Genomic DNA, 27834 nt, shown 5'->3' with positions numbered 1-27834 from the left:
TGTAAAAAAACAAATATAACCATTAGAACACAATTTGTAGATTTTTTTTTTTTTTTTTTTTTTTTTTTTTTTTTGCCGTATGCGGGCCTCTCACTGTTGTGGCCTCCCCCGTTGTGGAGCACAGGCTCCGGACGCACAGGCTCCGGACGCGTAGGCTCAGCGGCCATGGCTCAAGGGCCCAGCTGCTCCGCGGCATATGGGATCCTCCCAGACCGGGGCACGAACCCGTATCCCCTGCATCGGCAGGCGGACTCTCAACCACTTGCGCCACCAGGGAGGCCCAATTTGTAGATTTTTTAAACAATTATTTTATTTTACTTTTTTTGGCTGCAACCCACAGCCTGTGGGATCTCAGTGCCCCGACCAGGGATCGAACCCATGCCCCCTGCACTGGAAGCACGGAGTCTTAACCACTGGACTACCAGGGAAGTCCCTAGATTTTTTTTTTTTTTAATCTGAAGAACTAATCATCTAGAATCCTCTTTTTACAACAACTTTGGAATTCTTAACTTCTCAATTTACTTCAGAATCTCTTTCCTAAAAGGGCAGGTATCAGTTCCAAAAGAAACCACAGTTTGGACAACATGAACAAAAATCCTTTTTTATGACATTTACTGGGGTTAATGCTGTTTGTTTCATAAAAAGAGTTCCTAGAAGACCAAGAATTTTTTCTTTATGGGCTAAATAAATTTTATGTTGAGGATTATCTACTTACAATCACTTTAATGAGCTATTTATATAATATTTATGAAATCTGAGAAACATATTAAGACACTACTTTGCTTTAATGATTTAAACCCCTAATGAATCTGACAAACTTGCAGACCTGAAATTAACAGATGCAAGCAAGAATAGGACTAAGAACACTGAAGTTAATCACTTTTAGATTTTTTTTTTTTTTTTGCAGTACGCGGGCCTCTCACCGCTGCGGCCTCTCCCGTTGCGGAGCACAGGCTCCGGACACGCAGGCTCAGCGGCTATGGCTCACGGGCCCAGCCGCTCCGCGGCATGTGGGATCTTCCCGGACCGGGGAATGAACCCATGTCCCCTGCATGAGCAGGCGGACCCTCAACCACTACGCCACCAGGGAAGCCCTCACTTTTAGATTTAAAGGAAAAAACCTTTTTGTTTTAGTTAACCTGTTCATCATTAGGTAACAACAAAGAAGTTAATTTTGTATTCCGATATCCAAACAGCGTATTTCCAAAGAAGAAAAGTCATATGACAACTTAGAACCTGATTAGGTTGAGGTAGTGGGAAAAATATTAAGAATTTATATATTGTTATTTTCCAAAATAAATTCTAATAAAGGGTTTCAAAATTCAATTGTTTCAAAGGCCACACAATTATTCTCAAGACTGATGAAAAGTTATAACACATGCAGTGGATAAATAAGAAACCAACATGCACATTCTTTCTCTGGGAATAAATTCAAACAGAAAAGGAGGAAAGAGCTAGGCCTGCATAAGGAAAACCAATTGTTCTTTTGAAGTAGCGTGTGAGCAAGTTACAAAGCTCAGAAGCTGTCAAACACTGATGGGTTCTGCAAATAATGGCAACAAATCACAAACAAAAGAAAAATCTTTTAACAGCACAAGGTGAGAAAAGAGCAATGGGCTACTCACTGAACTCTTCACGTATTGGCACATTAAAAAATTACCATCATAATATCACTTTCAAATACATACAAAGTGACAACATGTACTATGCAAATAAAGCACTAAGAACATTTCAGCATAACATATTAAAGCAAAACGGAAATGGCATACTTACCAGCTCCTCCACAGAGGGGACAGACTTAAGATATAAGAAAAAAGTTGTATAATTAGAAAAACATCAAACAAATGAATTTATTTAGTGGTACAATCATTACAAGGAAAATTCCCATATGTTGAATATCACTTGGGTAAAGTTCATTAGAACAAATATATTTGCAAATCCATAAGCAATAGTAACTGCACAGGATTAGATTAAAAATGTTTGTTTTATCCAAATTAGTTAACACACCTGGTTCAGTGCCTTTCCACTACAGCACCATGTTTCAAATCTAATGTTAAAATGTCAGGTGAATTCTTTTCTAGTGAAAATGTACATTGTTTCTCAATGTTAGTATCAAACATTCCAAAGAAGCAGTTATGAATCTGACTCATTTCAGTTAAATAAAACAACACTAATAATTTATATTTATAGAATTTCAGAAATTAAAAGGACTTTAGGAGAATGTAAATATTCATTTAAATAAATTCTAACATATCCATATTAGAAACTAACCAATCAAACAGAATTAACTGAAAAGGAGTAAAACTTTGAACTGTATTACTCTCATCATCAACATCATTTCATCTTCTGCCTCTCCCAAACTTTATCTGTCTTATTTACTGCTGTGTCCCCTATAGTTAACAAAGTACCTGGTACATAGTACACAATACATATGAGGTTAAACAGAAATGAGACTTAAAAAAAATTCTATTTAAACAACCTACATTGATTAAGAGGTCAATAGTTAATTATGGAACATTTATACAATGAACATTATGCAAACATGACAAAGCACTCAGTGGCAGGGAAAATACTTATATTAAGAGCAAAAGAAAAAATGTGCCACCGGTTGGCACCTCATTCCATTTTCCTCTTCTTCCTTATTAACAGAACTCCAATTTTACTGGAGGTGGTCATGTGACCAACTAAGGGCCTGACATGCAGCTAGGAATAGCCAGTGAGACGGCTAAATGATTGGCAAAAAGCTGAGGAGGATTTCGTGAAAAGGTCTTTAAAGAAAACTAATGCAGCTGGGAAGCATCGTTTTGCCCTTAGATCTTCCTTCTTCCTACCTGGAATGCAGATATGAAGAAGTCCTGAAGACAGAAACCATGAGCTAAAGACGGCAGAGCAGAACAACAAAAGGAAACTGGATCCCTGATATCTGTGGAGCTGCCATATCAGCTCTGAATGCCTGTCTCAGGGCTTCTTTAACTAGGAGAAAATAATTTGTACTATTTAAGAACAATTCCAGTGTTACTTGGGATTTCTGTTACATGTAACTGAACTTAATCTTAACTGATACAGTAGGGCAAAAAAAATGTTTATATGTTATAATCACGAGTATCTTTTAAGTGTATTTATATAGATCTTTTTAAATAGGAAGAAGATCCTATTCTAAGTACCAACTGGTTATTGATGTTATCACTGACCATCTCCAGGTGATAAGATTGTGGATGATTATGATGACCTTCACATTTCCTGTATTTTCTAAATTTCCCAGGAGCACATATTAATTTTTATAATTAAAAAGACTCATTAAAGATTGTCCTTTTCACCTTCTAAAACACATATAAATATATGTTACCCTCTAAACTACTTACCAATTTTGCCTTAATGGTACCAGAGTCAACACTTTGACCAGTTTTAGCATGAAGCTGAAGCTGAATAGAGTGCAATTGTAAAAGCTGATCATGTACTTCTTTCTCCAATACAACTTTCTCTGCTTGGGTCTCTGTCAGTTCAGATTTCAGATCCACCAACTGTGCCTTATAAAAACAGCAACAATAGCAGAAATTAACACAGCGTTGTAAATCAACTATACATCAATAAAAAAATTTTTTTAATAAAACAGCTACAATAAAAAACATTAAGCATGCTTAATTTTCTTTATTTTGACTCTAATAATTATTATTCAAGAATGACATAGGTTATCTTTGAAATGAATAGATGAACACTAGAAGTCCATTATTAAACTGTAAGCTACAGCTAACTGTTACACTGTAGCAGAACAGCTCATCAGAGCCACTCAGCCATTCAATCTGAAGCTTTTCATTTTTCACAATCAATACATTGTTTTACAATTGCAAACAGGACATATCCCTTGTGTGTTTGATCTTCCCAACTAACAAGTGGGTTAAAGACCAAGGCAAGGTCTTAGTTTTCTACTGAACATAATTTTACTAATAAGCATCTATGGAGCCAACAAGTATGCTGGTTCAATGAGGGGGAAAAAATTGTGGAGAATAGTTTCTAAATTATAGGTGATAATTATTTATGCCCTTGAGAAGCTTTCTTATCAACTGAGGTAATAAATATGCATTCGAACCAACTAAAGAAAAATGTGTGGCAAGTTACAGATATATTTAGAATTGGTCAGGTCCCAAGAAATTCAAAGTAAAGGAAGGTTTAAAGAAGGTTAGTGAGGAAAAGAGAGTTTAGAAGGGCTTTGAAGTTAAATGACAACAAGGACAAATAGGAGCAGTAAAGCAGTCAAGAGATGAGAAGACTAGCAAGGGCAGACAGAGCCTAGAAGCAACGTAGGTAAATTCCTTGAGTAGAGAGACCAGAGAATTAGAATCTACCTAAATCTCCCAACTGCACCAACTAGTGCCTACTACATAAAAGATTCTCAATAAGTATCTTGAAGTTGAAACAAATTCTAATACTAGCCCTGTGATTCCAGATAAATCACTCTGTGTCCATTCAAGTTTCCCTGATTTTAAAATAGGATAGTATCTACCAGGTATAAAATAAATAAGATACAAGGATGTAATATACAGCAACAAGGAATATAGATAATATTTTATAACTTCATATGGAGTATAATCTATAAAAATATCAAGTCACTCTGTTGTTCATCTGAAATTAATGTAATGTTGTAAGTCAACTATACTTCAAATAAGATTTTTTAAATAAATAAAATAGGGATAATACCCATGGCTTTGACTATTTTCATTATTAATCTTATATATGAAAGCACTTACTAGAATATGAAGATGTTATTAGCAAGGAGATTAGACTACTGAGAGGGGCTGTACATTGACAGACTGCACAAGACTGGATAGGAAAGTGAGGCTAGATACAACAAATGGCTTTGGATGATAAACCAAAACTGAGATTAAATCTGGTAGGAAATCACTACATGCTCTCAATGACATTTTTGTTTTTGTTTTTAATAACAGCTTTATTGAGATATAATTCACATACCATTAAAATTCACTCTTTGAAAGTGTACCGTTCAGTGACTTTTAGTATAATCATAGAATTGTGCAACCACCAACACCATATAACCGTGGAACATTTTCTCTCAATGACATTTTAGCCACATGATATGTGCAGGTAAGGAGGTGAAGACAGGTATACTAGCAACACCCTACATAGCTTTCTATGGAATACAGTTCTGGTGAGCATATATCTAGGAAGGAAACTTCTGGTTTACAGAGTATATGTTAAACCTCAGCAGAAAAGGCCAGTTTTCCAAATGATTGTAGCAACCAACATGCCCACCATATATGAGAACTCTGATCGTTTCACAACCTTGCCTTCATTTGGTATTGTGAGTTTTTTAAATTTTAGCCATTCTGGTAGGAATGTAGTGGCATTTCATTGTGGTTTTTTTTTTTTTTCTTTTTGCGGTATGTGGGCCTCTCACTGTTGTGGCCTCTCCCGTTGCGGAGCACAGGCTCCGGATGCGCAGGCCCAGCGGCCATGGCTCACGGGCCCAGCCGCTCCGCGGCATATGGGATCCTCCCAGACCGGGGCACGAACCCGTATCCCCTGCATCGGCAGGCGGACTCTTAACCACTTGCGCCACCAGGGAGGCCCCTCATTGTGGTTTTAATGAAAACTTCTTGATTACTAATAAGGTTGTCCATCTTTTCATATGTTTATTGACCATTTGGATATTCTCTTTTGTGAACTGCCTATTCAAGTCTCTTGCCTATTTTTCTACAGCATTATATACATTTTTTCTTATTGATTTATAGTTCTCTCTCTCTCTCGACACACACATACACACACAGATATACACACATATTATTATGAATATAAAGTCCTTTATTGGGTATGAGTTACAATTGCTTTCTTCCATTCTGTGGCTTGTCTTTTAACTTTCTGAAAGGTGTCTTTTGATGAACAGAGTGCTTAACTTCAATGTAGCTCAGTGTTTCCTCCCCCCACATTAAATGCTTTTTGACCTGAATTCTACCTTATCTGTTATCAAGTTTGCAACTCCTACTTTCATTTTATTTGCATTTACCTGGTATAATTTTGTCTATTTTAACCTTTTATCATATTTTTCATTTTATAGTTGTAAACAGCACATACACATGTAAGGTCTTAACTGCTCATTGCTAGATTTTAAAATATATATATTTTTTAGTATTCTGGAAGCTCTGTAACTTTGTTTTAATAATTACTTTTAGATAATATCCTTAATTTCCTCTTTAGATTATATTTAAAATAACATCCTTGCTATGAACAGTCACGAAACTATTAGCATTTTCTTCCCCCTTTTCTTACTCTTCTCCAGCATCTTAATAAAGCGTTATCTTGCTATTTCAGCTAATAACTATGAGCAATCATCAAGCTTATACTACTTTCAAGATACTCTTTTCTCCCATTTTCGGTACTTGCACTATATTTATATTGCAGAGCATACAATATGTAATGTTTAAATATTTTCTCATCCTTAACACTGATAGTCTTAGTTCCACTATTAAATAAATTCTATACTGACCCCTTGACCTTTTACCAGAGCTGCTCCTATGAATTCAACTCATTCTCTAGCCTTGTAGATTTCTCAGAAAGCTCTCATAACAGTATTCCCTGATTTCTGGCATGTTCATAACTATTTATTTGTGGTCTTTATATCTGAAGTCAGTTTAGCTGGATACAAAATCTTTGGCTCATATTTTCTTTCCTTGAGTATTTTAAATATGTTGCTCCTTTGGCTTCTGGTATGAAACACTTCTATTCAAATGTCCAAAATCCTAATCTTTTCTGTCTCTTATAAGTGACTTGATCTTGTGTCTGCTTTATTTTTAGTCCCATATTTTACTAAAATGTTGCATGGTGTTAATCATTCTAGGTCCATGTGTACTCTTCTCAACATGCAGATTCAATGCTCTGTTATAGTTTTTAAGAGTGAATTGGTTGGTAATTTGTTTTTTATTGAGGCAAAATTCATATAACATTAAATTAACCATTTCAAGTGAACAATTCAGTGGCATTTATTATAATCACAATGTTGTGCAGTCACCATCTGTATCTAGTTCCAAAACATTTTCATCACGCCCAAAGAAAGCCTCGTACCTGTTAAGCAGTCACTCCCCACTCTCTCTGTCCCCAGCTTCTGGAAACCACCAATCCACATTTTGTCTCTATGGATTTAACTATTCCAGATATTTCATATAAATGAAAGCATTCAATATGCGACCTTTTGTGTCTGCCTTCTTTCACTCGGCATGTTTTCAAGGTTTATCCATATTATAGCATGTATCAGTATTTCTTCACTCCTTTTTAGAGCTGAATAATATATTTAACTATAAAAATTCAGCTATAATATATTCAGCTATATAGTCAGTCCACTGTATGTATATACCACAACTTGTTTATCCATTCGTCAGTTGATGGACATTGGGCTATTTCCATCTTTTGGCAATTATGTTCAGTGCTGCTATGAACATATGTGTACATATATTTGTTTGTGTATGTGTGTTCAATTCTTTTCGGTATATACCTAGGAGTGGAATTGCTGAGTCATATGATAATTCTATGTTTAACTTTTTAAGGAACCATCAAACAGTTTTCCACAATGGCTGAACCATTTTACATTCCTACCAGCAATAAATGAGAGATTGGTGATAGAAGTTTTAAATATTTGTTTTGTTTCATGCTTCTTCAGGGACTCCAATTATACTAATATTAATTATTCTTTCCCTATCTTTTATATTCGCAATTTCTTCTCAAATCCTTTGTTTTCCCCTTGTATATCCTCTTTCTCTTGCTGTACTTACTGCATTGCCTATTTTTTATGCTTCCTCCAAATTAGGCTCCATTCTGAAATGATTTTTTTCCTATTTTTTCCCCAAAGTTCTGCAAATATTCTTTTTATTTTTACTTATTATTCTATTTCTGAGTTTTCCTATCTCCGAATTATTCTGTTTTATTCAGAGGTGAATAACATTATTAATTTCCTTTATTTTATAATACAGTTTACAGTTTCCAACTGCTTTGCAGCCTTATTTTTCTGATATGCCTTCGTTGTCTGTTGTCACATTATTCTATTAATTTTTACCTTTTCTGATTACAGTACATTTATATGGAGTTTAAATGAAATCCTTTTCTGTTACTCATGTTTAAATGAAATGGGTTTTCATGTAGTACATGTTAGGTAGGAGGAGACTTCCATGGAGGGGTTTGAGGTGAGCATAGGGAGCTTTCCTAGCTTCAGGCTAGCGGGCTCCCACCCCTGGCCTTAAACTGAACTATTTAAAACAATGGCCTGTCTGTAGGCAGAACTACTGTTTTGCAATCAACCTCCTATGTATGTATTCCTCCCCTATCTTGAATACAAACTCTCCTCACTTCAAACTTCATGTTTCTACCCTGCTGAATTTGGATTCTATTTCTAGCGGTGTTTCTTTAGAATTGGACTGTCTTTCTCAAAAGCAGTTTTGTTAGAAATTTCTGAGATTCTGAAAGTCCACCCCCAGTACTTTCTAATCTTCCTGCTGCTGCTTAGTGTGTCCCCATGGTTGTTTTGCATTCTCCTGCAACCTGGCGGCAGTTTTGCCAGTTGTTCTTAGATTGCTTGCTCGTTTCCCATCCAAAGTGATGTCTTCTCCTTTGGGGCTCTGTTAGTGATTTCTGTGCCTGGGTCCCCTTGTTATTATTTATTTCTTCTGCCCCGCAGGTGCTCATCCACATGCAATCTGTGTTGGTCCTGCTACCCTGACCAACCCATGTTCTGGGGTGAGGATATGCCCTCCTCATCTAGTTTTGCTGAAGAGGCTATCACTGGGTTTTGTGGGGTGTTTTTGTTATTCTAGTTTTTCTGTTTTTACAAAAGATTTTTTAAAATTTAAAACTATCAATCCACTGTGATCCTTCTCAGACCAGAAATCCTCAGCTCATGTTTTCATTGCAATAGAAAAGCTGTGATATTCTAGTATAGCGCTCTGCCTAACAGAAATTCAATATGAACCACATATGTAACTAAAAATTTTCTAGTAGCCACATTTTATTTATTTATTATTTTATTTTGCTTTATTGTTTTGGCTGTGCCACGCAGCATGCAGAATCTTAGTTTCCCCACCAGGGACTGAACCCATGCCCCCTGCAATGGAAGCACAGAGACTTAACCACTGGACCTCCAGGGAAGTCCCCTAGCAGCCACATTTTAAAAAGTTAAATTAGGGACCTCCCTGGTGGTCCAGTGGTTAAGACTCCGTGCTCCCAATGCAGGGGAACTGGGTTCAATCCCTGGTCAGTCCTGCATGCCACAGCTGAAGATCCCGCACACCACAAAAAGATCCCGCCTGCTGCAACTAAGACTTGGCACAGCCAAATAAATAAATAAATATTTTTAAAGTGAAATTAAACAGGTGAAATCAATTTTTATAATATATTCTACTTAAGCCAACACATCTAAAATATCATTCAAGCATATAATAATATAAAACAATGATTAAAATATTACATTCTTTTTTTGATACTCAGGCTTCAAACCCATTATGTATATTACACATACAGCACATCTGAATTTGGACCAGCCATATTTCAAACACACAATAGCCACATAAGGCTAGTAGCTGATGTATTGGGCTGGCCCTTTTATTATGAATCTGAAGCAGTAACAAATTTCATTAAGATTTAAATGCTAAAATAAATAATAATACTAGTACTTGACTCTGTTCTTTAAATATAATAAACATATGCAAGAGATTAAATAAAGTAGAACTTCACTTCTATTGCCTTCCAGAAAAGAATGTTAGTTTAACAGTTTTTACACATCTTTCACAAATACTCCTAACCAAAAACCTTAGGAAAAAAAAAAAAGTTACATGTATGATAAAAATGTATTATAGACATGCATCAATTTAACAAATTGCCCACCAAAAAAAAATTATAAAAATTTAAAATCACCTATTACTAGAATGTTCAGTATTCCCTGAAGACTGCACCTTTAAAGTACAAATGAGCCTGGTCTAGACAGTCCTTCTTAGTCAAAAAAACACCTATTGAGTTTTATAATCTTTGAAATAAAATAATCACAAAAGGAAAATACATATTTGAATAATATGTACTTTTTGAGCAATATGAAGCTTATACTAAAGTAAACCTACCCAGAAATAGTTTAAAATAAGCCATTTAATCTATAACAACCCTTATCTTTTTTTTTCATTACATTGACTTTCATTCTGTATCTGTCTTACTGTTTCTTTGTAGTGTTGTCTAATATATTCCTCTATTCCTTATATTTCCTATAAACTAGAAGTAGATCTAAAGGTTTAGTTAGATTTACAGTCAGCCCCTCCATACCTATGCAATCTGCATCCACAGATTCAACCAACTGTGGATCAAAAATATTCAGAAGAGAAAACTCCAGAAAGTTCCAAAAGGCAAAACTTAATTTGCCTCACGCTGGCAACTATTTACATAGCATTTACATTGTATTAGGTATTATAAGTTATCTAGGGATGATTTAAAATATACGGGAAGACGTTTGTTGCTTATATGCAAACACTACGCCATTTTATAAAGGGGACTTTAGCTTCCATGGATTTTGGCATCTGCAGGGGTATGGGTGGGGAGGCCCAGAACCAATCCCCTGCAAATACTGAGGAACTATGGTACTTAAATGTCTGTGGCAAGAAGTACACTGTGTGTTTCAAGAGGTATATATTGTCTGGTTGTCCCACTATGATTTATGTTTCAAACCAAAAATCTCATGATTTACTTACTAATAACTGAGTAAAACTGGCACTAAGAAAGATGCTAAAGAGGCACAAGTGGTATTCATTAATTAATTTGGCAGACTAATATTCAAATCAGAAGTGACTGTATTCTAAAAAGGCAAGGAGGGCCTCCCTGGTGGCGCAAGTGGTTGAGAGTCCGCCTGCCGATGCAGGGGATACGGGTTCGTGCCCCGGTCTGGGAGGATCCCATATGCCGCGGAGCGGCTGGGCCCGTGAGCCATGGCCGCTGAGCCTGCGCGTCCGGAGCCTGCGCGTCCGGAGCCTGTGCTCCGCAACGGGGGAGGCCACGACAGTGAGAGGCCCGCATACCGCAAAAAAAAAAAAAAAAAAAAAAAAAAAAAAAAGGCAAGGAAAAACAGGGTAGTATGGAGGTTTTCTGAAAGTGGCCTACTAGAAACAGGGACTCTTCATTAAGTGAAATGATTTCTCAAGAGGTCGCTCAAATTTTAAAAACTTAAGTAAAAATTCTTTACAAAGCAAGGATGCAGGTATCAAAATTCAAAGCCCAATTTAGTTATTTTGGAACAAAACAAGTGTTTCAAGTTTACTCTAAACTTCATAATATTTAAATAACTCTTTTCTTGTCTATGATATAAGCAGTTTAGCTGCTAAGAAAAGTTAGTTAATGGTAAATTTTATGTGAAGATTAGAAATTTCCATATTTTATTCAATGGATAACCTCCTAATATCACAGAATTTTATAATCAAAGAGATCTTAGAGAACATAAAAACTATGATTATGACGATTACTATTTAGATAATAAAACCAAGGCCCATCAAAGCTGCTTTTATTTCTAGGGCTATGCAAATGGTCAGTAGCAAAACAGCACTTTGAACCCAATTCTTACTCCCAGGGCAAGGTAGTAAAAGTATTATCAAGCAGTTAGCCATAAGGAAAAATGTGTTTCTACAGCTACAATACCTATGTTTGACTTACTAGCAATATTCACAGCTACCATAAAGCAAGCATTTACCTACCATATGGCAAGCATTCACATACCATGCGCCATCTGTTAATTCTTATCATCATACTCTCTTTTTTTTTAATAGCTAAGGAAACTGGAAATCAGAGTTTAAGCAATTTGCCCAAGATCACACAGCTAGTAAATAACAGACTAAAAACTAGCTTGACCATAAAAAAAGGCGAGCATCTTTCACCTCACTGTCTTACCTTGGCAACACTATAATGAGCAAAGAGTGAAAATTAATAAACAGTTAATTTCAACCTTCAACTCTTAAATTTTCAAGTGATATCCAAAAAAATCTTTTAAAAAGCAAAATCAAAACCAGTTAATCAACCAGTTAACCCAATCTCTTCACTTTCCTACATTTGATCGTGGATTCATTTACAGAAAAAATAAAATAAAATAAAATAAAACAAAGCTGACCATCAGGATATTCTTTCCCTAGAATTCATCAAGGACAAAATGACCTCACTCTAGGAGGATCTCTGAGCCTTAAGACCATGGCCATCATTTAAAGGCCATTAAACAACCAATGGTGAGATTTTCTAAGGTAGTGACTCTCAAAATGTGGTCCCTGGGGACCTCCCTGGTGGTCCAGTGGGTAAGACTCTGTGCTCCCAATGCAGGGGGCCCTGGTTCGATCCCTGGTCAGGGAACTAGATCCCATGTGCATGCTGCAACTAAGAGTCCGTATGCCACAACTAAGAGTCCGCATGCCACAACTAAGAGTCTGCATGCTGCAACTAAGACCCGGCACAGCCTAAGTAAAGTAAATAAATTTTTTTTTAAATTAGTTAAAAAAAAAAATGTGGTCTCTGGATCTCCACCATCAGCTGGAATGGAGTGGGGAGATATATGAAACTTCAGGGCATATTCTGCAACATAGGAATGAAGTATTCCCAGGAATGAAAAAGACAGATAGAGAGGCAGTGTATTTAAACAAATTTTGAGGATTACCATTACCATTTATTTGTAAATGCAGTCATTACTATTCTATTTCTTCTCTCAAACTCTTTTCCATCAGGATAATTCCTTTCTAATATAATTCTTAACTTCTGGATTCCACTCTGTGGCACCAAAATCTAAGTAATTTTTTTTTTTTTTTGCGGTATGCGGGCCTCTCACTGCTGTGGCCTCCCCCGCTGCGGAGCACAGGCTCCGGACGCGCAGGCTCCGGACGCGCAGGCTCAGCGGCCATGGCTCACGGGCCCAGCCGCCCCGCGGCATATGGGATCCTCCCAGAACGGGGCACGAACCCGTATCCCCTGCATCGGCAGGCGGACCCCCAACCACTTGCGCCACCAGGGAGGCCCTAAGTAATTTTTTATTCAGAGTTTCCTATTATTCTACTCTGTCTAGACCTTAATCCTCTGTCCATATAATCTTCTAAAAATACACAACAGGACTTCCCTGGTGGTGCAGTGGTTAAAGGTCCACCTGCCAATGCAGGGGACACGGGTTCGAGCCCTGGTTTGGGAAGATCCCACATGCCACAGAGCAGCTAAGCCCGTGTGCCACAATTACTGAGCTCGCGTGCCACAACTACTGAAGCCCACATGCCTCCGAAACAAGAGAGGCCACGGCAATGAGAAGCATGCGCGCCACAACGAAGAGTAGCCCCCGCTCGCTGCAACTAGAGAAAACCCGCGCATAGCAACAAAGACCCAACACAGCCAAAAATAAAATATAAATAAATTTATTTAAAAAACTACACAACAGCTGCATTTTTTCTTTCTAAACGAAGGCTAGTTTTTTTTTCTCCCATTGCGGAGCACAGGCTCCAGATGCGCAGGCTCAGTGGCCATGGCTCACTGGCCCAGCTGCTCCGCGGCATGTGGGATCTTCCCGGACCGGGGCACGAACCCGTGTCCCCTGCATCGGCAGGTGGACTCTCAACCACTGCGCCACCAGGGAAGTCCGAAGGCTAGTTTTTATTTAACTGTCGTATAGATAAAAATGCCAATTACTTTATGTTAAGCACCCCTCAGAAACCTCTTGTTCTGGGGAGGATTAAACTAAGACAAGAAATTAGCAAACATCATACAGCAGGGAACTTGGATCTAGCTCACTCATTGGTTTTGGCATTTCATATAGCTCTTTTGATAACATTTTAGAAGATCTAAGAACCTAAATTAAAAATCTGGTAAAACACCTTTATTTTGCACATGAAGAATTGAGGCCCAAAGAGATTAGGTGAGTTGTCCTAAATTACAAATTGCATGGGATTAAAACTCAGACCTCCTGACATCCTTTATAATTCTGGCAGTAATAGGAAAAATGGAAAGGAAGGTGTCCATGAGTTCTGAATGATATCACATTCCCAAATCTCAGAACTAGACAGGGCTCTAAGCAAGAGACTACTCTGAACATCACTCACCTAGCCAGCCCCACCCTTCACACACCCAAATGCATGCACATACACATACACACACACACACACACACACTGGAACTCACGTGCATACACAGACACACGTGTAGGCATGCACACGCATGCACACAAAAGCACACATACTCCAAGTTGTATTCTCTGTAAGAATTACAAAGAAAATAGTTGACTTCAAATAGCAGTTTAACTGTTATGAACCATAGCATAGAAAGCTGCTGATAAAGATGTAAATATTATCTCACATTTACCTACAAACTGCTTCCACACCTTTTGTTTTAAAATAGTGTACAGGGCTTCCCTGGTGGCGCAGTGGTTGAGAATCTGCCTGCCAATGCAGGGGACACGGGTTCAAGCCCTGGTCTGGGAGGATCCCACATGCCACGGAGCAACTAGGCCCGTGAGCCACAACTACTGAGCCTGTGCGTCTGGAGCCTGTGCTCCGCAACAAGAGGGGCCGCAAAAGTGAGAGGCCCGCGCACCGCGATGAAGAGTGGCCCCCACTTGCCACAACTAGAGAAAGCCCTCATACAGAAATGAAGACGCAACGTAGCAAAAATAAATAAATAAATAAATAAATAAACTCCTATCCCCAACATCTTCTAAAAATAAATAAAATAAAATAAAATAGTGTACAAAAGGTAATCACATCATTAAAAAGAAACAATTATGCTTTTAAATGTCTGTATGTTATTAATATTTGCAAATGCAGTTTAGGATGAAAAGTACAGACTGGAATTTAATCTCTAGCAATTATACCATTTAATGCCAATACCTAAAATTTATCATCTACACCCACCTACTTACCAAAAGGCTTTAAAGCTCATAAGAGCAATAAAACAAATGTAAAAAATAAAAATCATACAGAGATGGCAAGATATGACTGTAAAAAAAAAAAAACATCTTATTACAGTTGAGTATTAAATACGGAGTCTCCTATTAATAGGAGAACCTTTACAGATTATAGAATTCTCCTTGCCTCATTTAAAGAAGCAACGCCATTTTACCTGGTGAGACTGTCTTTTTTTTCTTCGATCGAAACTTTTAAATGAATCTATTATAGAGATTCTTATATAAAAGATCCTAAGCTATTTATACCTGACAGACAGCAGAACCATTCTGCAAGGTGATAAAGTAACTAATGAAAGCATTTTGATCCATTCTCTTTCTTTTCGTCTACTTCTTCAAAATAGCTGAACAAAGTCTTGGAGCTCATTTAATTTAACCAACTCCTTTATAAAGAATCTCCCTCGGGCTTCCCTGGTGGCGCAGTGGTTGAGGGTCCGCCTGCCGATGCAGGTGACATGGGTTTGTGCCCCGGTCCAGGAAGATCCCACATGCCGCGGAGCAGCTGGGCCCATGAGCCATAGCCGCTGAGCCTGCGCGTCCGGAGCCTGTGCTCCGCAACGGGAGAGGCCACAACAGTGAGAGGCCCGCATACCGCAAAAAAAAAAAAAAAAAAAAAAAAAAAAAAAAGAATCTTCCTCTATTTTGTCTTTTCTTCCTGTGCCCAGGATGGTTAGTGCTGCCCTACTATCGAAGATCATAAAAAGCCAATGAGCCTGTTCTAAAGCAAAGACTGCGACCAACCAGAAAATATATTCAAAGGTCAAAGATAAAAATCTCTGTCATCCCTCAAGATAAGAAATAATATTCTTTTTTATTACATGTCAGCTCTTGAAACAGTCTGTTCATTTGGCTTATGAAAGTTCTGTGAGAAAACTCCACCTATTTGCTCCAATTTCCAATCCGAGCATAAAGACCGCAAACTTCATCTGTCATTATTTCTCCCCAAAGTGTTCTACAGTTCAAGACAAGCAAACATATTTTTAGTTTTAGTCTCCCACACTATCACACATTCATTCAACATGTATTTATTAAGCACCAATGTATGCCAAGCAGGGTTCTGCGTTCTAGGGTTCTAGGCTGGGTTCTAGGGATACACTGGTAGACAAAACAAATGTGGATCCTGCCCTGCAGAGCTTCAGTGGCCTTGTGCAGGAGGCAGCTCATAAAGAAAATGAATGGCATATATAATAATAGTATTAACCGTGTGCCAGGCACTGTTTTGAACATATTCATGTTTTAATTGTCCTAATCCTCGCAATAATCCTCAAAGATACTTTTTGTATTGAGAAGGAAAGTGAAGCACAGAGGTTAGGTAACTTGCCCGAGGTCATTACAAAGCCAGTAGTAATATACATAACTACAAACCATAATAAGCTATAGGAAAGCAAAGAGAATCAGAATTAGTGGGGTGGGAGTGTATGGCTATTCTTCTGGGAAGTGTTTCGGTTATTATCAGAGCAGCAGTTCTCACAGGTCTATGGGACAATTTCAGGGCATCCACAAGGTCAAAACTATTTTCATAATAATAAAATATTAATTGCCTTTTCCATTATAATAAAATATTAATTGCCTTTTTCATTGTGTTGACATTGTACTGAAGGTACAAAAGCAACTATGAATAGAATGCTTACAACACAAGTCAATGCAGTGGCACCAAACTACCAGCAGTCACTGTACTCTTCACTCTCATGCACTCGCAGTCAAAACAAAACAAAGACAAAAAACAAGGACTTCCCTGGTGGCACTGTGGTTAAGAATCCACCTGCCAATGCAGGGGACATGGGTTTGAGCCCTAGTCCGGGAAGATCCCACATGCCGCGGAGCAACTAAGCCCTTGCACCACAGCTACTGAGCCTGCACTCTAGAGCCCATGCGCCACAACTACTGAGCCCACGTGCTGCAACTACTGAAGTGCGTGCCTAAAGCCCGTGCTCCACAACAAGAGAAGCCACTGCAATGAGAAGCCCGCCCACCGCAACGAAGAGTAGCCCCTGTTCACCACAACTAGAGAAAGCCCAAGCGCAGCACTGAAGACCCAACAGAGCCAAAAATAAATAAATAAATAAATTTATTAAAAACAAATAAACAAAAACAAACCCCAAAAAATCACTTAAGAATGTCCTTGATAAAGCAATAAAGTTATTAATTTCTAAAAATCTCAACCTTGAGTCTTTTTAATGTTCTGTGTGATGAAATGGGAAGCATACATAAAGCATACCTGCTGCATATCAAACTATGTTGTCTCAGGAAAAGCACTTATGCAACTGCTTGAGATGCAAAACGGAACATTTTTTTCTTGGAACACCATAATTATTTGAAAGAAGAACAAACTGTGGTTATTAAGATTAATATATTTGGCAGACATGTTCTTGAGAATAAAGTGAATCTGTTATTTCAAGGAAAACAACTGACAGCATTTGTTGGCAATGATAAGAACTTATACTTTCAAAGTGAAAATTAGAATTTTGGAAAATTGGAATCCATCACCATAAGCTTGACAGCTTCTTAATACTTACAGATTTTTCTCATGAGACTGCAGATATTAACAAATGTGGTTTTTTGATATTGCATAATGCGATGTGTCCACATTTGGAAGATCTGGATAACTCAGAAAACCAATATTTTCAAAATGACCAATGCACAATGTTAAAATCATGCCTTGGTAAAAGATCCATTCAAAGGCTACAAAGATAGACCAATGTATTTTAATGTAACGGTGTATGAAAAGTTCATTGATAGGGTTTCAGACTCCACATTGTAACTAACCTTTAAGAAACTACCTTTTACTATCAAAGAAGAATATCCACAGTTATCTGAAATGGCTACTAAAATACTCCTCCCTGATAGAGCTACTTCTCTGTGAGGTCAAATTTTCTTCCTATAACCAAAACCACATACCATAACTGTTTGAAAGCAGATGTGAGAGTCCAGCTATCTTCTATTAAACCAGATATATATTTTTAAATTTTTAATATAAAATACTACTACTCAGGGGCTTCCCTGGTGGCGCAGTGGTTGAGAGTCCGCCTGCCGATCCAGGGGACGCAGGTTCATGCCCCGTTCTGGGAAGATCCCACGTGCCGCGGAGCGGCTAGCCCCATGAGCCCTGGCTGCTGAGCCTGCATGTCCGGAGCCTGTGCTCCGCAACGGGAGAGGCCTGTGTACCACAAAATAAATAAATAAATAAATAAATAAATAAATAAATAATAATACTCCTCATAATTTTTTGGAAAGTGTAGTTATTTTTTCATTAATAATGATATTAACATGTAATGGGTTTATTGGGTTTATTTATGGGTTTATTGTTGCTTTTTTTTTTTTTTTTGCGGTACACGGGCCTCTCACTGTTGTGGCCTCTCTCGTTGCAGAACACAGGCTCCGGACGCGCAGGCTCAGCGGCCATGGCTCACAGGCCTAGCCGCTCCGCGGCACGTGGTATCTTCCCGGACCGGGGCACGAACCCGTGTCCCCTGCATCAGCAGGCGGACTCTCAACCACTGCGCCACCAGGGAAGCCCTACTGTTGCTATTTTTAACTGATGTAATATTTACAGTTTTCTCATTTGTAATTTCTAACACAGTAAATACCAGTAGATATAACCCATATTTAGAAAAGAAAAAAAAAAAGCTCTTTGGGGATCTTATAATTTGTAGAATGTAAAGGGGTCCTAAGACCAAAAAGTTTAAGAATTATTGTCTTAGAGTTTCTGAAAGGAGACCCATGTGGCCTGGGCCATACAGAATAAGAGGAAATAAGATATGTCATTGGAGGGCTATCCAGAGGTCAGATTACACAGAGCTCATCAGTGATAAGGAGCCTGAATTTATTCAAAGTACAATTGAGGAATTTAAAGCAGAATGACACGATCAACTTTATGTTTTAAAAACGGCAGCTGGACTTCCCTGCTGGCGCAGTGGTTAAGAATCCGCCTGCCAATGCAGGGGACACAGGTTTGAGCCCTGGTCCGGGAAGATCCCAGATGCCACGGAGCAACTAAGCCCGTGTGCCACAACTACTGAGCCTGCGCTCTACAGCCCGTGAGCCACAACTACTGAGCCCACGTGCTGCAACTACTGAAGCCGTGCTCTGCAACGAGAAGCCACAGCAATGAGAAGCCCGCGTGCCGCAACGAAGAGTAGCCCCCACTCACAGCAACTAGAGGAAAGCCCACGTACAGCAATGAAGACCCAACACAGCCAAAAAAAAAAAGGCAGCTGTGTGTAACATGGGAGACAATGTGGCTGAACTAGAGTTGGGGAAGTTGAAATGGAGACAAGTAGATAAGTCTATGATGTATTTTTAAAAGTTAAAGTACTTTAAACCTCAAAATGAAGTTCCAAACAAGATAAAATGTTTTCTGTTTTCATTTTAATGTTAAAGAATTCAGCTGCTCTATAATCAAACTCGAGGTGGGATGAGGAGAATCAACCTACCAAATGTACTAGAAATGTCAAAAGTACACTAAATCCATACTCAATACTCTAATGTAATGATGTTTAAAGTTATTTTTAGTCAGTTTCAAATTTTTCTTAAAATGGAATACCATGAATATTAACTAACAAACCATATCTTTGTGATTGATTCAGTCTTTCACTAATATGGTGGGCCCTATGTTAGACAAAATGGATAGTAGAGTCAACAAGACAGACACCATCCCAGCTCTCATGAAACTTGTATTACAGAATGATTATTGATAAACTTTGAGGACTCATGGCAGAATGAGGCAACTAAAGTTGTTTCAAATAATTTATTCATTCAAATAAACATTTATTGAATATACACAGTGTGCCAGGATCTGGAGACAAAATGATGAATAAGACATGGATTCTGCCCTTGAGGATTTTACTGTCTAGTAGAAAGAGATAAAAAATAAATTTCCAATTATGATGTAAAGTGTTGTAAACACTAGCGTACAGGCATGTGTGATGTACCAATTCAAAAAGAAACAAAGGCAGTCAGAAAGGAGAAGTCTACCTGAATGTTGAACGGAGATCAGCTAATACATGGAGTAGGGAAAGGGAAAGGTCTGAGATGTGAAAACCCCTAGCAAGTGAGATAAGAATGTAAGTGGGTCAAAAAGGTTGGTGTTTAATGTGTGAGTTCCAAATTTCCAAAAATTGGCCCCTTTTTAAAAGGGGCCAAACACCAATTCTGTAATCCACGTATAAATCAACTTGATATCATGGAGAAAAAAACTACCAACCAATTCTTAGAAAACAAAATGGGTTCACAGATAATGCTACCACCAAAAGTCAGCTTTCACAAGCACTTGATAGTTCAGATTATTTCACTTATGACAAAGTCTTGGCCTTCAAAGAGCTTACCTTCTAGATGTAGAGAAATGTGGCAACCACAAGTTATAGTACAATGTATAATAACAAATCTTGTAACAGCCCAAGCAAGTTCAAGGTGTTAAGACAGCCTCTGCCTATAGAGAGCAGAGAGGAGTTGGGTGAGGAAAGCCTTCACAGAGATGGTGATGTAAGTGGTGTGCTGAAAGATGAGTGGGTGTTTGACACTGTAGACAAAGGGGACAGAGAAGCCTGTGCCAAAGTAGAGATGCCATGAAAGAGCAGGCCTATTTAGAGAAATGCAAATAAACCAGTTTTATTTGAGGCAAAAGCAGCTAAGAAGGGGTGACAAGAGATGAGGACAGACAGACTGGACACTGATCAACACACTACAGAGTTTGAATTTTAGCCAGTAAGTAATAGGGAGGTATACAAAGAAGAGTGACGTGACTGACTTGCCTTTTGATATGAACCATTAATATGAATCACTTTAGAATGATTTTGGCAATGAGAGGATGATTTGGAGGGGTTAAGAAGCAATTAGGAAGCTATGTTAGGAATATGCAAAAAAGGGATAAGGACCTTAACCATGCCCAACCTCCTAAACTCAACCCATTATCTTTCCTGCCAGACCCACTCCTTCTCCTGGATTCCTTACTTCAGTGAATGGTGTAAGTCTCCTAGGGTTGTCATAACAAATTACCACAAACTTGGTGGCTTAAAAGAACAAAAATTTACTCTCTCACAGTTCAGGATGCAGGAGCCCCAAATCAAGGCACTGGCAGGGTTGGTGCCTTCTGGAGACCCTGAAAGACAACTGTCCCATGCCTGTCTCCTAACACTGTGGTTGCCAGCAATCCTTGGCATTTCTTGGCTTGTAGACATGTCACTCTAATCTCTTATTCCATCCTCACAGAGCCTTCCTCTCTGTGTCCCTGTGTATCCTCGGAGGACACGCTCACTGGATTTAGGACCCACTGTAATCTGCTATGACCTCATCTCCATCCTTATATTAATTACATTTGTAAAGACCCTATTTCCAAATAAGGTCACATTCTGAGGTTCTGTGTAGACACAAATTTGGGCGGGGGAGCACTATTCAAGCCACTGTAGGTATCAACCAACATATTTCGCAAACAGAAATGTGGTGTCATCCTTAACCATTCCTCTTCCTTTGCATCTAGATAATAATCAAATACTATTTCTACTCCTTTAAAGATTATCTCCTTTTCTTCATCCCCAATACCATTTTCATTTCAATAACACTCTTGTCTATATAGCAAACTCCTTGCCACAGCACTGGTTGAACTCAATTATTACTCTCATTACTGTGCCTGTATTGCCAGAGAAAGTCATACAACAGGGCAGACTGGTTGTACCATGAATTTATGATAACTCCAAATTAGTCCTCAGCATTGTCTGGCAGTCCTTCTATTTCTCTGGCTGACTTGCTCTCCCACTCTTCCATTACTATTTCAAATCTTTTTCACTCTCCTCGAGCTCTTACTTTCACCCACTTTCAGCAGTTGTCCCAGGCTCCTATTCTACAGAGAATAAAGAAGCCGTCACACAAAACACTCCCGCTTCTGTGCTTATCATCTCTCCTTTCCCTTTAAGTATAATAGCTGTCCTTTCAATATAAAGCCATTCTCTCTACACGTATTTTGGATTTCATCTTCACTCAGAAATCTTACTAATTATCCTCTCTTTCTCTAGAATATTCAGATTTTCCCTCAACTAGATGCTTCTCATTGGCTTGTAAACATGTTTAAGTTTATTTTTCCATTAAAAAAAAAGAAGAAAACAATACCTCACTTGAACTCCCCCTCCCCCTCCTGGCTATCCAGCCACACTCAACTTTTCCTGCTTGTTTTTTTTCTCTCCACCTCCTCCTTCCCCAGCCAGACATAAATGTGTTTTTGGAGAGCTTGGTTTCTCTAGTTCTGTAGTCTTGGGCCCCTTACTTAATCCCTGTAAAATGGGAATAACAATACTAAACCTACCCCACAGGACTATTTTGAGAATTGGGTGAATCAATATATATAAAAGACCTAGCACAGAGCCTGGCCCATAGTAATTGATCAACAGTTAGCGATATAGTATTGCTAGCAATATATAATATCCATCCATTTATCCAGCCAACTGACACCTTGGAGTCATCCTGAATTCCCTCATCCCTCTGTTCCAACCCATCCCTAGATTTTATTTTTACTTCTCAAATCTCTCTTGTTCTGAACACTTTCCTCCACCTCTGCTATCCTACTCCCCTCATCTCACATGGATCAGAATTAAGAGCCCCCTAAATGGTTTTCTGCATTTATTCTTGTTATTTCCCCAAATTCTCCTTATCATAGCCAGAGTAAACTATTCTAATCTCCTATCTGAGGTTACCACCTAATTTAAAACATTTCCCATTGTTATGATAAAGCCCTCAAATCTACTACATGGTCTAGAAAATCATGTAGATATTGTCCCTACCTACCTGTTCAAACTTATTTTGCATCTCACTTCTTTTGCCCTATGCTCTTATAACACATACCAACTCTCAGTTCTTCAAATGCATTAGCACTCGCCCATCACAGGTGCCTTCTACATCGTGTTCTCTCTACCAGAATGTTGAACGATGCTCCTATTTCTCTTGGCCTAATTAATTCCTACTCATCCTTTATGTCTTAACTCAATAGTCTTCCTCAAAGAAGACTTTCTTGATGCCCCAGAATAGGTTCTCATTACTCTATGTACCTCAAAGTTGGAATTTCACATTTATATGATAATTATTTCAACAAATTCCAATAAAATCCAAGTTCCATAACAGTGATGATTATGTCCGTTTTTGCTCTCCATTGTAACTCAAGTGTCCAACACAGCATATGGTGCATAATTAGCACTCAATAAATATATATTGGAGCAATATTAAACTTCAAGTTCAATGCTGCAAAACAGCCTCATCGCTTGTTTAAAAACAGAATAGCTTTCCTATACTAGTCTAGAATGCTGCCCAGTTCATCCAAGTACGAAACTAAATATGAATAGCCTTGGTATAAGTAAGTAAGTAGAAGGGCAAAGGGAAATTGATGTAGTAATTATTGAAAAAGAGCAAGGATGGGGAATTCCCTGGCGGTTCAGTGGTTAGGATTAGGAGCTGTTACTGCCAGGGGCCCAGGTTCGATCGATCCCTGGTCGGGGAACTAATATCCCACAAACCGAGTGGCCAAGAAAAAAAAAAAAAAAAGAAGACCAAGGATGGACAGGTGAGAATGGGGGCAGATTATGGGGGGGGAAATACTATTTTTGAAACCTACCATTTTATGGCACTGAAACTGTTCAATGAGCGGTTAACAGCCAATGTTAAACAAATTGCAATAAAACTGATACACTAAAAAAAAAAAAAAACCGAAATCAGAATAGCTTTAAAGCAGTAAAAGGGTAGTATATCATTAGTTCTTTTTCAATGTGGCTCTAGATGGCTGTGAACAGTAAATCACTTTAAAAAAAGATACTTATTCAGCAATTGCTGAGGGAAAGGAGGACATGACAGAAGATATATTGTTTTGCTGTTATTTTAAAGAAGGGGTGAACAGGCAGAAAAAAACGTACTTCAAGGCAGAGAGGTGAGTTTTTCTAAAGCACTGGTTCTCATCCTTTGTTCTACTCCAACACACCTACTACTGCTACTATTACTATTACTGCTACTACTTTCCCAATCAGTACCTGTGGCTCCAGCACAGCTATCACCAAGTGGCTCATCATAGCAGGGATTCTCAAGCAGGTGGGAAGTATAAAAGAGATGTGAGTAATTTGAAATGCACTACCTCAAAACATTCTGAATTCTCTGCCTTCCCCTTCCCCTTATAGATATCCTTCTCCCAAAATATAATTTATGGAAAAAAGCAGTCACATAGATGTCACTTATATGTAATTTTTTAATGTAACCTTTGACTTTTTTTGTAGCGAAATTGTTTTCCTAAATACTATATTAATATTAAACTAACTACCTAAAGACAATGAGCAGAAGAAGGGCAATCTGGAAGGATACTCAAGACCAATTTAAATATATCATAAGTTACTCATACTGGAGGTACCTCTCTTGATTATAAAAATATTTTATTATGGTAATATGGTTTAAGGTATTAATCTCTAAAACCACCAAACTGGTGCACATCTGCTATATCAAACTGTAAGTGACCTCAAATATTATGTCAATGTCCATATCCTTAAAACAACAGAACTAATTCAATTCACTTACTAAGAAATAAAACAGGGCAAGAAAGTATGGAAATCTTTTCTAAAATTTCAAGATCTCAAAAGATTGCTAACAGTACACAGGGCAACCTCTGAAATTCTGCAGATGATACAATGGCAGATCTACTTTGAAAAGCACTACTGACAATGAACCTCTCTCCTCAGCAATACACACAAATTCCATGAAAACTGTAGAAACTGCTAAATATAGAAAGAATAACCCCACAAACAGAGAAGTCAACTGTAACTGAAAAAACACACAAACAATCCCCATTTCCTAAGATCTTTAAATCAAAGGCTTCAAGCATGTTGAAAAAACATGCTCACATTGTGATAGGCTAGCATTTCTTATTTTGAGAAATAATGCCACCTTCTAAGCCAGGACATGGAATCAGAATATGTAATTATAATTTCTAAAAAAGAACATGCATAATTTATTATAGCTCTGAGTACTCATTTAAAATATTTAAAGATGATAAAAACTGAGCATCACCTCCTGCTCATAGAACAATCATTTCTCCAAAATTAGGTTTTATATCTGACATCCAAATAGCACTTTAAAGTTTCCTTAAGTCATTTAAAAAATGAATTAGATCTTGTTTCACTTTTTAAAATCTGTTTATCTCCGTAAATACTCTCAGTTGTAGAGTAGCAAAAGCTACTCTTGCTCTGTTATTTAAAGCTGAAGTACTATTTCTAAAGACCAACAAATGCAATTTCACTACATGAATAACCATCTTCTAGAAACTACCACTAAAGCAAGAATTCAAGAGGCATTTTCATATACCTAGATTAAGAAGTGACTAGCTTCGTATCAACACTTCCAACCTTTTCAGAAAGGATGAAAGAAATTAAGTCCTTTCAGTGAACAAAAGTCACAAAATCTCCCATATGCAATTCTATGCTAATCAAAGCTAAATTATACCACCTTTTTCAGGACTGACAGGAAAGAGAAAGAATGCTACCCACTAAGCAAGGAGAGGATGCATTTCTGATATTCATATTGATTTGGATCCAATGGGCATTCTCAATCACCACAACTGATAGTAACGATGATTTCTCACAAAATCTAATGTTCAAAGAGCTGTGCACATCATTTATTATCCTATTTTTACCTACTTTAAAATGAAAGACCCATTCTCTTATTTAAATTATCTAGTTAGAAAATGATCTTTATGTAATAATGGTAATCTATCATGATTTCTAAATATTGTAAAAATTTAATTTTCTGCAAAAATGGTAGGTTTGGGGTTTTTTTTTTGGAAGCACCACCACTGCACTCACACCCACAACCAAGATTAGAGACTAAAGCAAATGATCATCCTTCACACACTCTCAAAAATAAACCCAGACTTTGGGAAAGATAGTAAAGTACAGACAAAATCTCAATGTTAGAAGTCAGCTGAATAATTGTAGGGCGCTCTGGAGGGATGTGCCTGTAACTTAAGGACCAACTAACTGTAAACTGAAATAGACACTGATACCGTCTTGCTTATCCCACTAACTTTTCTTAAGAGCTTTGATCATATTCCCCTAAATAGTTCGTGCAGGCAAGGAACAGTACGTCTGTGTGCAACAACAGAAATTGACCTGAAGTAGTTAAAAATAATCAGGACTGTGTCTATCTGGTGACATACAAACCTAGTTTATCAATGTGAAAGTAGATCTAAAAACTCAAATGTTAAAAGGTGAGCTGAAGTATTCTTATGACAGAATCTCTGAGCTTCAGTTAAGTCTGAGATCTGTTAACGTAACAGGCACAAGTAGGCTGGAGTAATTAGTTCCTGCTTCCTCCTCACAGAGATATAAGGAAGGTGGACGACAGGGTCCCGGGAGACCCACACGTCAGTCCACACACCTTTTTCTGCTCTAACCTCACCTCACTCCTTTCCTGTGCGCGCGCGCACTCCCCCGTCACGTAGGAAGCCCAGGTGCGCCGGCTGGCAGTTTTCTAGGGTCGTTTCACAGGTGCGTTAAATAAGGTCTGATGACTGGAGTTGAATGCCACCCCCTCCAGCGCCCACAGCTCACCTCTAGCTTGTGGTTGATTTGGGACACAGTCTGGGCTTTGTGGCAAAGCTGCGCAAAGCAGGAGCTCAGGCTGGTCATCTTCTGTCTCCCCTCATAAGTGATGTCCGCCTGGTCCGGATCGATCTCGCCCAGGAGCAGATCCACATCCACGAAGGCCTTGTCGAACTCCTTCTCCAGCACCTCCAGCCACCGGAACATGGATACCCCGCCGGGGGAGACCCCCACGGCGCAGGAGGCGCCTCCTGGGCCCCCGCCGGCTCCTGCCGGGCATGGGCCGCCCGCCGACATGGCGCCGTCTATGGCCTCCCCCGACTGCTGCTGACCTCGCAGTCCACCCGCGAGAGTAACTGATGGGCCTGCGGGAACCCCCGCGCACGCACGCTCCGTCGGTCCCCTCTCTTAACCCTTGCGCGGTTAACGCCGGCTATGCAGCCCCGGAGGGGAAGGAGCGGCGAAGCTGAGGCGTCGGCGGTGGCGGCGGCACACGGAAGACGCGGGGCGTCCCACCTCTCGGCCCGCCTTCGCCGCGCATGCGTATCGAAGGCCTCGGCGGACGCAGCCTGGAGGGATGAAATGGGCGGGGCTGGGGTGCGACCTTGGCCTATGAAAAGCCTCTGCTTGGGACCGCCTGTCAGCGGCCATGTTGACATCTGGCAAACTCCTGCTTAAATCCCCGGGAAACCGAGGCGCGTGGTGTTGGGTTTCAAGTTGGAAAGGCCCTAGGAAGAGAAGGTTGTCCACGTCGCAGAGAGGAACAGCTTCCACCCGTTTGACTTAATAGTGGGTGGGAGCCGTTCTAGAGTCGTCCGGGAAAGTTGCCGCGGTGACGTCCCGGAGCAGGGAAGGAAGAGTGAGGAACGGACGTTTGAGCCTGCGCAGTGGCCACGTTTTACCTTTTCCAGTCCAGTTCTTGTTTAGGGTGAGGTGCGTAGGGTGTGTGGACACACTCGTTCTTCTCGGTAAACCAGGCCTTAAATTCCGGGTGGAACCTGCCTAGAACTGCAAGTTGAAGGGCAGCGGCTCACCAAGTTTTGCTGAATTAATCCGAGGCCTTTTCTCTTGTGATTAAAAGTCAGGCAGCCTTGGGTTCAAGTTTTAAACTCTGTCCCCTATTAGCTGTGCCATCTTAGTTGTATTCTTTTTGTGTGTGTGTGGTACGCGGGTCTCTCCGTTGCGGAGCACAGGCTCCGGACGCGCAGGCTCAGTGGCCATGGCTTACGGGCCCAGCCGCTCCGCGGCATGTGGGCTCTTCCCGGACCGGGGCACGAACCCGTGTCCCCTGCATCGGCAGACGGACTCTCAACCACTGCGCCACCAGGGAAGCCCCCT

At 39.2% G+C, this 27834-nt stretch overlaps 1 protein-coding gene across 1 annotated transcript in view; it reads right to left on the bottom strand.

The window, feature by feature from the left end:
* The window catches only part of GOPC (golgi associated PDZ and coiled-coil motif containing), a 42595-nt gene extending 15576 nt beyond the window's left edge, over positions 1 to 27019 (bottom strand). Inside the window, exons 1-2 of the mRNA XM_060115253.1 lie at positions 26506 to 27019; positions 3363 to 3527 (exon numbers count right to left, since the gene is read on the bottom strand). Of these exons, the coding sequence (XP_059971236.1) occupies positions 3363 to 3527; positions 26506 to 26793 (453 nt within the window). The 5' untranslated portion in view covers positions 26794 to 27019. The remainder of the gene's footprint in view (positions 1 to 3362; positions 3528 to 26505) is intronic.
* Positions 27020 to 27834: the final 815 nt, after the last annotated feature.

The sequence above is a fragment of the Mesoplodon densirostris genome, chromosome 12 (assembly GCF_025265405.1).
Source record: "Mesoplodon densirostris isolate mMesDen1 chromosome 12, mMesDen1 primary haplotype, whole genome shotgun sequence".
Lineage (NCBI taxonomy): Eukaryota > Metazoa > Chordata > Mammalia > Artiodactyla > Ziphiidae > Mesoplodon > Mesoplodon densirostris.
The sequence above is the reverse complement of the archived record's forward strand: the minus strand, read 5'-3'. Positions and strand labels throughout refer to the sequence as shown.